The sequence below is a fragment of the Channa argus genome, chromosome 18 (genome assembly GCF_033026475.1).
Source record: "Channa argus isolate prfri chromosome 18, Channa argus male v1.0, whole genome shotgun sequence".
NCBI classification, from domain to species: domain Eukaryota; kingdom Metazoa; phylum Chordata; class Actinopteri; order Anabantiformes; family Channidae; genus Channa; species Channa argus.
The window spans coordinates 3,514,432-3,529,555 of record NC_090214.1 but is presented as its reverse complement, the minus strand read 5'-3'; the positions used below and the strand labels follow the sequence as shown (position 1 = coordinate 3,529,555).

At 42.1% G+C, this 15,124-nt stretch overlaps 1 protein-coding gene across 1 annotated transcript; it reads left to right on the top strand.

Annotated features, from left to right (window-relative positions):
* The first annotated feature begins 7,112 nt into the window (after window positions 1–7,112).
* crhbp (corticotropin releasing hormone binding protein) lies at window positions 7,113–11,098 on the top strand. The gene is made up of 7 exons (XM_067485176.1): window positions 7,113–7,295; window positions 7,383–7,476; window positions 7,813–7,970; window positions 8,373–8,583; window positions 9,011–9,156; window positions 10,266–10,383; window positions 10,484–11,098. Exons 1-7 carry the CDS (start codon window positions 7,215–7,217, stop codon window positions 10,636–10,638), a joined length of 963 nt encoding a protein of 320 aa, XP_067341277.1. The 5' UTR covers window positions 7,113–7,214; the 3' UTR covers window positions 10,639–11,098.
* Window positions 11,099–15,124: the final 4,026 nt, after the last annotated feature.

Here is a 15,124-nt window from a genome sequence, read left to right as displayed (position 1 = left end):
AAAATGTTTTTTTTTTAAGAACAGAATCACATATGTACGTCTGTGTTCAAGTGATTCTCACGTATCTGTAAGGAACAGTGCACCATCAGGGGGCCCAGAGGATCCTTGAGTAGAGCTTTGGGTTGGGGATGAAGAAGGCCGCGGGATTGAATCCCACCCCACCAGGTCGGGCCCCGCCCACCCACCGAGGCCCAGCTTGGTGCTGGTCCAGAGCCCAGATAAAAAGGACGTGGGAGAACATCTGCGGACAAATGTGGTCCATTTTAAGTTCAGCTGAAGCTCATAAGAAGCTTCTGCAGCCAGTGGAGTGACTCTCTGCACTAATTATTTTAGTACAAAAATATGAAAAGCTCCACAGCTTTTCAGAACTGACTAAATACCATGAAATATGAAATATACATATGTATACAGTGTACACAAAACAAACAGCCTCCCCCCCTTATTAAGACAAGATCATTTATTTTACAAGTAGCTCAGGTAGTACAGAGTCACGGTGCACGTTCCCTGTGTGTCCAGCAGAGGGCATGAGAAGAACAGTAGGTGAGGAGATCAGGTTCATACAGCCTGAGCATATGGCCGTTTCTTTTGTTTTGAATGGTGTCAGAAAGTTCCCCCTTTTCTGTATGCGATGATAATTAATTAACACAAATGACGAATAGCTTAATGAAAAACTGAAAACGGCTTCAGTTTCACAGAACCACAACAGAAAAAAAAAAAAGAATGATTCCTGGTAGAATTATTTGTAAGTTATAGGCAAAACTATTCTAAATTATTAGTATAAATATTCTAGCAATTTTGTCTGTTTGCAGGTATAAATGTGTAAAATAGGTAAAAGCTGTTCTTGGAAGATAAAAGCCAAAAGATGCTGAATGTGCATGTGCAATCTCATCCTCTTTACTAGGAAGCTGGATTTCCTTCTCTTCTGCTCATCCTGCAAAACTGTGTAGCTTACCCTGCTCTGACATAAGCAGGTCTTTGTTTCCCCAAATCTGAATTATGCACGGCTGAACTGAATTTGTCTCTCACTCAAACACACACACACACACACACACACACACATACACAGAACAATGAATTCTAGTTATTTTAAAATGCCAAAAATATAAAACACAAATGTCTTCAGCCAAAGCCTGGAATATTCTTACGGAGGGAACTGTTACAGTGCCACAACTCCATTGATTATTTGACCAAAGTCACAAATCTCTTGAACAACAGCGGGACAACAGACCTGATGACCTGACAAAGTACACGCATGATCTGAACACCGTGCAAAACATGGATAAACTAATGAAACTGAGTTCAGTGTGCGAATATGTAGAGGAAACACCACAAATCCCCCTTGAGCAAATCCCTAGGTGATGCTGGAGGAAAATCCTCCAGCAGAACCAGGCTCAGGGTGGGCGGCCACCTGCCTTGACCGGTTAGGGTGAGTGGAAAGTGGAGAGGAAAGGAAAGAGCGAAAAGAAGCAACACCAACAACAACACAAGATCCTTACACTCGCCTGTTCCCCCTGCTTCAGACACACCGACGTGTTCTCTGGCAGCGCAGCACAGTGTAATGCACCATTTGACTGACAATCAATGTTCCTCACCTCACTGGTTTTAATGTTGTGGCTGTGTTTTTTACCCAACATTGCTCCTTTAAGGTTTCGCGTTGGTTTCCTTGTTCTACTTTTGTTAAGATGAAAATCAATCACCTTGGTGTCAACACAAAGATCGTTCTCGCAGGCCTCTGCACGTCTGCCACGTCAGCAGCAACCGGAGAGGAGATGGCGCTGCAGCTTTCCAGTAACGATATGATCAAACCCGCACCGGTTTGCTGTTTTCTCACCTCTGCCAGCCTGAACGTAAAAATGTACCGACAGGAGACTTTCAATAAGGTGTGGCAGTTTATCATGGGATAAGGCAATATGGGACGACCTAGAAGAGGTTTTCAAAGTTTCCATTCTGGTGTAATTTGTGCTGAATGTGAGGGCGGTTTATCAGTGTCAGAGGGGAGTAGATACCAGGCAATCTCACAGTCAAATCACAGCATCTCAGTCACAGTGTTTGGCTCTTCCCTCTGTGAGGCAGCATGTTCGGAATTTTTATTGCCGTGTGTGGTGCCGTCGACTACACGCCGGGTTTGTCTCAAAGTTCCACAACGTTTTGGCCGTGAAGCACTTTCATTTGAAAAGGTGACCGTTCCGTTTTGGTCTGCATTGTTTTTCCACATACACGATAAAAAAAAGTTTTTACTCTTAAAAATGTGAAGCTCAGATAGAAAACACTGGTGAAATGTCAGCAGCACACAGCTCGAGGCTTCTGTCTGACAGGAAACCGGAGGGGGGGGGGGGGGGGGGGGGGAGCAGGCAGGTGTGAGAGATTTGTAGTTGAATCAATACTAATCCGATTTTTGTCAGTTTATTAGTTTAGTCCAAATCAAAAGTCTTCAGCTCTGTTTGAACTGACTGCCATCAAATTTTGTTCCGACATTCATGGTCCTCAGTGGATGACCCGTCCCGACTTTTGACAACTTGCTGCCATCGTGAGAACAAAGCATGATGAAAAATTTGACCTAAAATAAACTCGGGTGCTATTCATGCACCTGACTGAGAATCTTTGTCGCTAAAGGTTTTCCTGCTTTCCACAGTGTCCCTGAATGTTTCCAGATCCACAACGCAATAATGTAAAATAGTACATAGTACATCCTAGTACATATAGTGTACGTCCTTTGGCGTATCACATTGATGCTACAGGTATAATCCAGGATTCATATCCACACAAAAACTGTGTTAGGGAAAACATCTTCAGGGTAACATTACGTTCAAGAGACAACGTGGGTTATGGTTGGTCACAGGCACAAAAACTTCAGGGTAAGGTTAAGTTGGGGTGGATGGTACAAAAATACAGAGGGGACATTGAATATAATTTCATGAAGTGGATATTCAATATATTTTTTCTGCAATCCACCTCCTCCACATCACCATCCCGACCTCCATGAAGTCCAGCTCCTGCCCTTACTTCTCCCCGATTCCCAGCATCAGAACATTTCATTCCATATTTAATTTCAACTGTAACCTGCATTTTGAAAAACAAAGCAAATTACAACTTAAATATCACTGCAGTGCTTTTGTAAAAACAAGGGTTTAATCAATACTAATCCGATTTTTGTCAGTTTATTAGTTTAGTCCAAATCAAAAGTCTTCAGCTCTGTTTGAACTGACTGCCATCAAATTTTGTTCCGACATTCATGGTCCTCAGTGGATGACCCGTCCCGACTTTTGACAACTTGCTGCCATCGTGAGAACAAAGCATGATGAAAAATTTGACCTAAAATAAACTCGGGTGCTATTCATGCACCTGACTGAGAATCTTTGTCGCTAAAGGTTTTCCTGCTTTCCACAGTGTCCCTGAATGTTTCCAGATCCACAACGCAATAATGTAAAATAGTACATAGTACATCCTAGTACATATAGTGTACGTCCTTTGGCGTATCACATTGATGCTACAGGTATAATCCAGGATTCATATCCACACAAAAACTGTGTTAGGGAAAACATCTTCAGGGTAACATTACGTTCAAGAGACAACGTGGGTTATGGTTGGTCACAGGCACAAAAACTTCAGGGTAAGGTTAAGTTGGGGTGGATGGTACAAAAATACAGAGGGGACATTGAATATAATTTCATGAAGTGGATATTCAATATATTTTTTCTGCAATCCACCTCCTCCACATCACCATCCCGACCTCCATGAAGTCCAGCTCCTGCCCTTACTTCTCCCCGATTCCCAGCATCAGAACATTTCATTCCATATTTAATTTCAACTGTAACCTGCATTTTGAAAAACAAAGCAAATTACAACTTAAATATCACTGCAGTGCTTTTGTAAAAACAAGGGTTTACCGACAACGTTCGGTGTAGAACAAGCTGCAAAGGGCAAGACTGTGAATCAAACCTGCTTGGAAAAGAGGTAAAAACTACTTTAAGAGTCATGGCCATTTGTAGTTAAATGGCTGAACAATTAATTGTTTAGAAATCAATCTTACAACTATCAAATTGTAAATTTGCAATTTAATCTGCTGTTTTTAAAAAACAATTTTCTTTAACCCCACCCTCAAATGGGTCAGCTAGCACGAATCTTTAACATAGTGATCAAATAAGAGTTAAGGGTTTGGTGAAAATACTAGTACTGCATGTCCTCGTGGACACATTTTACATTAGCCAGACTGCAGAACTACGGTGGGTACAGTTTACATGCATGTGTCCCCAGACTCATGTTCTCAATTGGTTCCTCCAAGAGCTTAGATGCACGTTGGAGCCGCATGTAATGAGATTCCCTCCACGCATTCCTGACTTATTGGGCTGACAAGACCGGGATGGACGTGAGGTCACAGTGCCCTTTAACCTTCACACACTAAATCTATTCAGTTGATTCTTGAGTCTAAAGGAGTGTTGGTGCCAAATTTGAAGAAAATCCCTCAAGGCACTTCTGAGACATTGCGTTTATTTACGGGTGGACAAAGCATACGTGGGACCTGGAGAGCGGAGATGAGTGGAAGTCAGCATCGATTCAAGGCAGAAAGTGTTAAACTAGTTATTGTACTTAATACTTCATATTTGGGGGACAAAATTTTATAAAGTTAAAATCAGATAATCCTTCCCAAAGGAAACTCTCACCTATATGAGACCTTTTCTTTTAAATCTTTTTCCAAGTTTCCTCTTTGCCTTCTGAGGTCCACACACACACACAAACGCACACACACTCGGAGATGCAACACCACTCCCCACCAATAGTGGGGATTACGTGGAGGCCTAATTTCTACATTTCAATGGACTGACCTTTTCAACAGCCCGAGGCACCTGCAGACCTCCAGGACTCAGCTCAGACAGTCAGGAGACAGGTCCTCCGTGTCCTTGACTCTAAATAAAATCTGTGAATGAGGAGGAATTAAGCTATGAAGGCAGATGTTTGACCAACAAAATATCTATTTTTCAGGATCTGAGAAATAGATATCTCCTGGACATGAAGTCATTGCAGGATCTTTCAGCAAACCTGCTTGTTTTGCGTTTGTTCGGCATTCACCCGGGTCTCGCTGGAGTTTTCTCACCCTCTCAAAACGAGTCGGACCACAGCGCTAAAGGCTCCGGGGTTTGTTAGGGCCACCTCACACGCACGGCGGGCTCGAATGTAGCTTTAGTGAATGTACTCTGGGTGTGAAGTGAGTGCGGTATCAATCATAGTAGGTTGTTACATGGGTTAGACGTCGCTGTTGAGTCAATATAAACTTCCCGTCATTTAGTTTTACGATTAACGGATGCCCTGGGGGAAACTGACCCCATCTCACATTCCAGTCTCCATCCTTTTCCCTACACCGCCTCTCCCCTCCCTCATCTCCATGCTGTTACCGTGAGTACATGGATTAACGCAGCTGCTGTTTTGTTTTTTTAACTTCTTTGCATGGGGGTATTTTTTCCTCGTGTTATTTAAAGGTCTAATAATAAGAAGTGTTGTAAGCTCTGCAAGGTGTGTAAACAGCAAAAGACCCATCATTGCTCTCTCAGGTTCACCTGTTGCACACGTTATGCTCATGGACTGCGCATCAATGTAAAGACGTCTACGCCACTACTCTAGGCTAAAAGCAAAATACATGTTCAGGATTTTTGGGGTAACAAGATTAACTGTTTGCAATTCTAAGAAGCAACACCCATGTTTAAAGTCATAAAGGAAAAATTTAATGAGCAATAAAAGTCTGACCTGCCACGAATTACAAGAAAAATGTCTAATTCCTTTATCATACATTTTTACTCAACTCATGGAGAAACTCAAAAACATAAAGTAAAACTATAGTAATAGCAATAAAGTCAAATTAATTAACTGCCATCAATTGAGCTCAAAATCCTTCTTTGTCCAATATTAATATTTTGCCTGCTTTATTTGTTATCCATTTAGCTAATATCAGATTAAGTGGTGTCATTTCCTTCTTTATTAATTTAATTGGGGCAGATTTATATAATGGGTGCAAGTACAGCAGCTGCAACAGTGTTGATGCCGGTTTCAGACTTACAGAGAAATAGCCACAATAATTTAACCAACTGGTTTCATACCGAGGTGTCCATCGAAAATCTTGCCCACACGTTTGGCATCTATAGTTTACAAGACCGCCAATGGGCCTGTTAACAATGTTTGCAGGACTGTTTCTCTCGATGAGAGAGAAAGACGCCGGGTACGTGAACTCCTGTGCACTCACCTGTTGGGTGACGCCATCTCCGGTCCGGCTTTGAACTTAGGGGACTCACGGGGACTTTCGGGTCTTACCAGCCAGGGCCAGATTCCGGGCTGTGTGGTAATCCAGATGACCTCCGTAGTTTGAGGTAAGCAGCAGTGATTTCTCTCAACGAGCAGACGCGCACAGGTGGAAAAACACAATGCAGCACCTGCGGACCACACTCCCACTGTGCCGCCATCTTTGTCTCACCTGTAGGTACTATGCAGGTACTAATGCAGGTACTCTTTAGTAGAAGTTGAGGGTGCATCAATAAAGTGTCTTTGATCCTTTATTCCCCTGTTAGTAATACAATGTTTGAAAGAAGAGTCTGCTCTTATTGTCACCAAACCTTCTACACTACATTTAGATGAAATCCAATTAATTTAAATTCGCTCATAGATCACATGATCACGTTTTTCTTCCGTGAATAAAAGTTGATAACTGATCTCGGAGCAGCAGTGAACAAAACAATTTCAACCTAAAGATCAGTTTAGTGCTGCAGCACATCGGATTTCTCATTGTTGTTTCCATCATGTTATCGAAGTGTTTGTTTTAGCCTTAATACGACAGATACCTGTGGAATAGCTGCGCCTATATGAACAATATACAATTAGAAACTAGTATGTGGTCAAACTCTGTGAGAAAGTGATCAGTGGTCAGCACTGGGGGCTGCAGATACCCGAACCACTTTGAAGGAATGTGACGTCTGATATTTGGCATCAGCTGCTCGTTTCTCTCCCTCTCCGTCTTTATTTCTTGTGGTCCATCCGCGCTCTCGTCACAACCACGCAATTGCTTGGGGGAAAGAAGGAGAAAGGAGGGAGGGAGGGGGGTCCACGGTGGGTGACAGCGACCATGTCAGTTTGTCGTTACAGAACTTGCTCCTTATAAAAAGCAGCGCTGGACGCGGAGCAGCTCAGACCCTCTCTGCTCAGGTGCGCCACACCGCAGCCCGACGCGCGTTATGGAGCGCACTTTCCGACAGCAACTCTTCTTTCTGGTGCTGTGTCTGTCTGTCCTCAAAGGAGACTCCAGGTATCTTGAGGTAAGGTGTCACACATATGCGCTTCTTAAACTGTGCGCACACCCCTGTCAAACGTTGGGATTTTAATTTCGTTTTTTTTTTTTGCAGAACAACGAGATCTCCAAAGATGACTTGTATTCATTTTTCAACTCTAAGCTCAAGAGAGAAACACCTGAGGAATTAATGTATCGCCGACCTTTACGTAAGTCCCATGTCTTGGAAAAAGACATTAGGTATGTTTCTCATGAGAAGAAGAATCCACACATTTTTCTATTTAATTCCACAGTAAATTTAATTTGGTATTTCTTGGACTTCCTACTTTCTTCTTTTCACTTGTAGCTTCATTGATATCCGATAAGAAATTCACAGACACAGGCAGAATAGAGAAACAAATGGTGCATTAAGTGAAAATAAACTGATGTTAGTCTCTTTGATAACTAATAATGACTTGATTTAAAGATGAATAAAATGCATCCGGTGTGTGTTGTTTTTCTAGTATTTGTGTTACTTATTGTACCAACGTGAATCTGTTGCTCAGGTTGTCTGGACATGATTGCAGTGGAGGGTCAGTTCACCTTCACAGCAGAGCATCCTCAGCTCAGCTGTGCAGCTTTCTTTATGGCAGAGCCCAATGAAGTGATCACTGTGGATTATGACGGTGTGGACATCGACTGCAGAGCAGGGGACTTTGTCACGGTAACCGCTTCACCCACGGAGCCCCGTGGGTTTGTTTGGGTTTTTTGTGGTAGAGCTTGTGCATGTTTGCATGACCCCAAACACTGGGGTCAATTAACCTAAGCTTAAAAATCCACTTCCTGATTGGACAAAAAGCTCCATGACCCGAAGCAACTGCACATGTTTTGTTTGTGTTAGGTTACCTGCATTTCCAGGTTGCACACTGATGCTCTCTCAACATGCTGCACATTTATTTGAATCCTAGACTTTTGTACATCTTGAGATCAACCAAAACTGCTCAAGAATTCCTCATATAATCCGTTGGTATCCCCATTAGATTATCAAACCAACCCTGCAGAAAATCCTCCGACTAAAAATGAAATCCCATTTTTCAGCTTCTCCCTCTCATCGTGTCCCGTGCAGGTGTTCGACGGCTGGGTGATGAAGGGAGAGAAGTTCCCCAGCTCGCAGGACCACCCCCTGCCTCTGTACGAGCGCTACGTGCATTACTGTGACTCCGGGTCACTGAGGAGAAGTGTGCGCTCCTCTCAGAACGTGGCCATGGTCTTCTTCCGTATTCACAGTGCCGGCAGCAGCTTCACCCTGACAGTCAGGAAGCACATCAACCCATTCCGTAAGCAGACTTCCACATTCATAAAAAACCCAATGATATGTGTGTGTGTGTGTGTGTAAGGATGATCAGAGCACTGCAGTGATTAATGTGTGAGTCTGGGGTGGTGACACAAGCCCGGCAGGGTGCTTTAGTCATCAAGTGCATCAACAGGGGACAGTTTGCCACAACTGTTTCTGGATCTGAACCATGATCACACTGCAAATGTCCAATGGAAACATGGGAAAGGAAAATCTGAGGGTCAAACTGAAGCCAAAATGATGTTTCCTGAATCTCTTTCTGTTTCTTCCGTTTTTAAAATCACCATGTTAGCTTTGTATTTTCTGTTACTGTTTGTGCTTCCATAGTATTTACCTGATTCAACTCTATAATCAATCAAATAAATCCCGCTAATCCTCCATCCTCCTGCTGATTTCTTGTCTCCTTGCAGCCTGTAACGTTATGTCCCAGTCACCAGAGGGCAGTTACACAATGGTGATTCCGCAGCAGCGCAGGAACTGCAGCTTCTCCATCATATATCCAGTGGCGATTGACATCGCAGAGTTCAGCCTGGGACACTACAACAACTTCCCCAAGGTGAACGTATGCACGCAGCGCCACAGCTTTATTTTGCCCCGGTGCACTTGAACTCAGCACCAGCGTCCTTTTTTAGTGTTTTTGGATTGAAAATTAAGTACAGTTTTTATGCTACATTACTTGCACAATTTGCCTAAACACCTGTTGTTGGACAAAATATTGTAATATTTCATGCTTGAACTTTAGCTTTTTGATAGTTCTGTTAACATAATTCTGATTTAAAACATCTGTTAAAAAAAAAGTTAAGAAGTACATAAATAAACACATGAGCAGCAAATTCTGGTCTTATACTTGGTTAAAATTAATCTTTTTCTATTAATTGAATTAATCCATTGAAGGTGTCGCACACAGAGTATTTCCAGACCGTTATGACCTCACTTTGCACTTGCCCTCACCCCCATGCACACCAAACACCATTCTCATTCTAGTATCATTTTTGGCCGCAGGAGACCAATGCTTATTGGTGAAAAAGCGCTAAAATCCCATTGTGCATTACCTATTCACCACTAAACAGCACACACATTACGTTAGTGACTACTGTAGCCAGATTCTTCTAATAGGAGTTGGTGGAGACCAAAAACGGTGTTCAAAAACTCCAAATAACTGCGTGTTTTTCCGCACGTACGAACAAAACCTAAACGTGGCTGTGCTGGTGTGTTTGCAGCTTGTTTCCGTTGCCCCTACGTGCAGTAACTGCAGGTTTTCCTGTATAGAGAATAATTTTGGCATGGTTGAGTGAAGAGAGACATACAGAGGACACAAACTGTGGTTAGAATTTCCCTCTTAAATGTACATGTAAACATCAGTCATGTCAAGCCTTTGAAACAAATGACCAATTATTATATGGAGAGCGAAGCCACTTTTCACAGGAGGACACGATGTTGCTTGTCAAGAAAGTGTAAAAATGGGTCATAAGGTCAAGAGCTGAATAACAAATGCAAAGCATGAAAAGTGCTGGATAAAAGCACACAAAACCATGTAGTACTGCATGTAGTTGTACTCTTTTGGCAAACTATTAGTATGTAACTCTGAACTGATGGGTAATCTCAACTTTTAATTTTAATTATGGCATTTTGGTTTTGCTTTTTTGCTCGCCATGACGTCCACAGAGGTCCATGCCCGGATGCGTAGAAACAGGAGATTTTGTGCAGCTGCTGGGAGGAAATGGCATCGACACATCCAAACTGCTGCCAATCACAGACCTCTGCATCTCTTTCACTGGACCCAGTGAGTACACACTTCTCATTTGTTCCTTCCTCATTATACGAATCTATCTGCTTTGAACTAAGACTAAACCTTTTTTTTTCTTCCCTCTTTCCACCCGCAGCACACATGAAGATCGGCTGCGATAACACGGTGGTGAGGATGGTGTCCAGTGGGAAGTTTGTCAGCCGAGTGTCTTTCACCTACCGGCTACTGGACGGCCAGGAGCTGCAGACCCTCAAGCTCAATAATGTGGAAGATTTTTGCTTCAATAACTGATCGAGGTCACAATGGGTAATGAAAGGGTATGAAAAATAAGATGTATAACATTACAGCAATACTCTGATTCAGACTCTGATTTTTTTTCCCTTTCTTTTGATAAATTGGTTCATTCTGTTGTTATAAAGCTTAATTAAGTGTTTTTTTTTTTGTGTTTGGTGGAGCTGCTATTGTTTTTAATTTTTGCTTTGGGTACAACTTGTATTTATTAAGATTCTATGGATATTACGAATGGGTTCATAGCCAACATTCTTGAAAGGGAATGGTGCTAAAATGAATGTTGCTTTCTGTTCATTTCGCTGAGTGATGCATGATGTTCTGAGTCATTTCCTGCCAGAGGTGACACAGAGGAGAAATGGGTCAAGTGTTCGATACATTAAATACAACTTTATTGCCATAATGCAGTTAAATTTGTATAAAAAAAACTTTTTCTAATAAAATTATACTGCATGACAAAGCACTCAACTGTGTTGTGGTTTTGAGAAACAAAGCTCATAAACGCATCAAATCACATCAACATAGCTTTCCATGCAGATACTGCGCACAAGATGTAAAATTATGAGCATTTTTGCCGGTTGTCACCCTTCATTCTCCACTATGCTCCACATAAACATAAATCTACATGTACATTTTCATGCGCTCTTAGAAAACAACATGCACATTTGTTATATATTCTCTGTAAGCGTAAAGTTTACATGAAGCTATTCACCACCCTTTTTGCTCTTTGGGCGCGCAAAGGAAATTCCTGCATCTATTTCTGTCTGTTCTGTGCACTGCTCCATTAAATTACTTTCAGTTCATTAGTTTCAGCAGAGGAACACGTGTGGGAGGTATTTGTTGCTCCACCTTCCCAGACAGCACTGTGTGTAGCAGTGTACGAAAGGAGTGGGGCAACAGTTACACACACTCCAAAAGTGAATTACTTTGGATTCATTCGGAGATGTTTGCACCACAAACCCACTATAACTGAAATGATTAGCTGGCAGTGTTTGTGTTCATCTGTGATGAATTGCATGTTTGCTGCCTCAGTGACTTTACAGCCCCCTCGGATGCGGACAATCATTCCGTGGAAACGCACTCAGTCGAATCAAAGCCATGAATCTATGGATCGCGCGGCTGGTCTGCGAGTAAGGTCACATTTCTAGTTTTTTGGCTGGCTATTAATGTGGGCGATCTCCTGATTGATTGTGATTATGAACGTGATCAACCCATCTGTATGGTTTAAATAGTCATTAAATGTTGCAAGTGTAAAAATAGTGTTTCCCAATGTAAAAGTGCATCCTCAAAAATGTCCTTTAAGTGAAAATGTGCAAGTACTTTATGAAGAAACCGACTTTTCTTTACAGAAATCTGACAACAAAGTGTTTTAAATACTAGTGAGTGTGATGCTGTTGATAAAGTCTCGCCCAGATTTAGTCCACTTGTTCCTCACTTGTTTCTGCAGAAATCTAAACGTCCAGGCCTTGTTCAAGATAATTAAAGATATTAAAGATGCACCTTAAAGAAGTACTAACATTAGACGTACAATCTTTTCTGCTCTGCCCAGTCCTGCATCTCCCGGCTATAAAACATATTTACTTCACTAGTTAGACTCCACCGTGCTCTGCACATAACCACAGATTCTTTCATTGTTCGTTCGTCATCATCTCCACAAGCTGCCCAGCTCTGGTAGCAGCTGCAAGGTCAGATCTTTGCTCCAATATTAATCAAAATCCATTCACGTTGTAATGTGATTTCGTCACCAGGTGAATTCAGACCTCACACACTCCTCTCGACAACCCTGTTCAGCTTGTCAGGGCAACACATGCCACCCACCCCTTCAGATGTGGGCTGATGTCACTTCCTTTGACAACCCCCCCTCGCTGTCACTACAGCGAGAACGACAGGCGGTATCTCTGAAAATGATGGCTACATGGACGGCTCCGTTGGCACAAAGCAGCGAGGTGACTTGCGATTAAAGGCCTGCAGGTGTATTATCAGTGACACACACACCTGCCTCAGATGAACGAATGTGTGATTACGACCCCCGATGATAGTCTGCGTGTTTGTGTGTGGGGGTCGGGATGGGGGGTAGTCCAGCAGTGTGAGTGTGCACCCAAGCGCAAATATTTTCACTGAAGACTTTAAAAAGAGGTTATAAATACTGTGCATGTTTCTACAACTAGTAATAGTTTTCACAAATGTCACTAAAACAGCTGTGGATTAATTCACATTTGCAACCTTGTGAGCCTGAACACAATAATTACCCCATAAGAAAGTATATGAAGAAAACTTGAATGTTATTGAAATTACATTTCTATTACATGAGAATCTGTTGTACTGTACTTTAAAAAAGATAAACAAATGCAACGCCAATTCCAAAAAAGGTTGGAAAGATGTGCAAATGTAAATTTAAAAAAGCATGCAATGATTTGTTAATGTCATCGACCCTTGTTTTATTGACAATAGAACATAACCAACATATCAGATATTGGCAGCAACAAATCTCAAAAAGTAATTGCTGCAAATAAAAAAAATAAAAAATTGGAGGAGCATTTGACAACTTATTATGTTAACTGGCAACGGGTCAGTAACATGACTGGGTATAAAAGGAGGATTTCAGAGAGGCAGAGCCTCTGGACTGTAACGATGGGCAGAGGTTCACCAGTCTGCGACAAACTGCCCCCAAAAATTGGTACGAAAAAGTCAAATTTCAAAGACTTTAAAGATCCCATCATCTACAGTACATCATCAAAAGATTCAGAGAATCAGGAGGACAAGGCCGAAGGTCAAAACTGGACGGATGTGATCCTCCAGCACTCAGGCAGCACCGCATTAGAAACAGGCCTGATTCTCTGCTGGACATCATTGCATGGGCTCAGAAACACTTCCAGAAATCTCTGTCTGTGAACGCAGGTCCCTGTGCCATCCACAAATTTAAGTTAAAGCTGTATCACGCAAAGAAGGAGCCAGATGTGAACGCGGTCGTGTTCTCTGAGCCAAAGCTCATTCAAAATGGTCTGAGGCAAAATGGAAAACTTTTCTGTGGTCAGACTAATCAAAATTTGAAATTCTTTGGGGAAATAATGGACGCCGTGTCCTGAGGACTAAAGAACAGAGGGACCAGCCAGCTTGTTATCAGCGGACAGTTCAAAAGCCTGCTTCTCTGATGGTTTGGGCAGCTTGCACATCTGGAAAGGCTCCGTCAATGCTGAAAAGTAGATGCTCCCATCCACACAATGTCTCTTTCAGGGGAGGCCTCGCATATTTCAGCAAGACAAATCTAAACCACACACTGCATCACAACAGCATGGCTTCACAGGAGAAGAGTCCAGGTGCGGAACTGGTCTGCCTGCAGTCCAGACCTTTCACCAATAGAAAACATTTGGGGCATCATAAAACATAAAGTCCAGCAACAAAAGCCCAGGACTGTTGAGCAGCTAGAATCCTGCATCAGACAAGAATGGGACAACATTCCTCTCCTAAACAAAATGATGTAATATTTTTCATAAAATGGTAAAAATCTTACTTTCAACATTTGATGGGTTGGTGAGATTTGCCAATCATTGCATTCTGTTTTTATTTGCACATCCTCCCAACTTTTTGGGAATTGGGGTTGTAGAAACTGTTCAGAATAAGCAGTGAACAGTTGTTAACTGATGTTTCAAAACTTGACTACATGGGTCTTTTAAAAACGTAAAACTTAGAATCGGTGAGTATTGTGCGTGCATTCGTTGTTCTAAGAAAACCAGTCTACGATTTGTCAGACAATGTGGGACAGTCATGGAGGAAGTTATGGGTTAGTGGGATGATGGGGCAGTGTTCTGCAGAGTTCACCTTTAATTTCGGCTCTTGGTTTGAACCTGTTTCTGATAATTCACCTCATTTCAGCTTTTATGACCCCGTAGAATCTTCTGGATGGCACCAGAGTGAAGAGATGATGGCAGCGTTTAATGCTGAGCTCTATCCTTACAAACAGCTTGTCCCACTCCACCAAGTGCGAATGGTGTTGAAAATGTGATACTACATTACACTGGAGATATGACTTATGTCGGCAGAAGCCTGGTCCCAAGCTGTGCTGCAGTCACATCGCATCCTTTTATTCCATGAAAATGTTGACGCTCATAGGAAACGTGTGTCGGAGTGACGGGCTGATTATCACGATGACGGTTCTATTGAACTCCACCATTACTCCACAGAGCGACAAAATCAAGCGTGACATTTTAATCTGCCCTTTTCTGGGAGAGAAAATTATCAATAATTTGTCAATCACACAGCAGGTGCTTAAAGTGGATACAGACACTCAATATTTTGAGTAAAGTGTCTCTTTCACAGTACCATCATCATTTAATTTCATCATCGTGGCAATAATAGTGTTGCTCTAATATCATATTTGGGCTTTTAGGTGAGATTTTTGTATGGAATCTATTTTTTCCAAACATGTTTAACTTATTTTGCCTTTTTTTAAACTGCAGACTGAGTAAAAGATCAAGATCAGTATCTATCT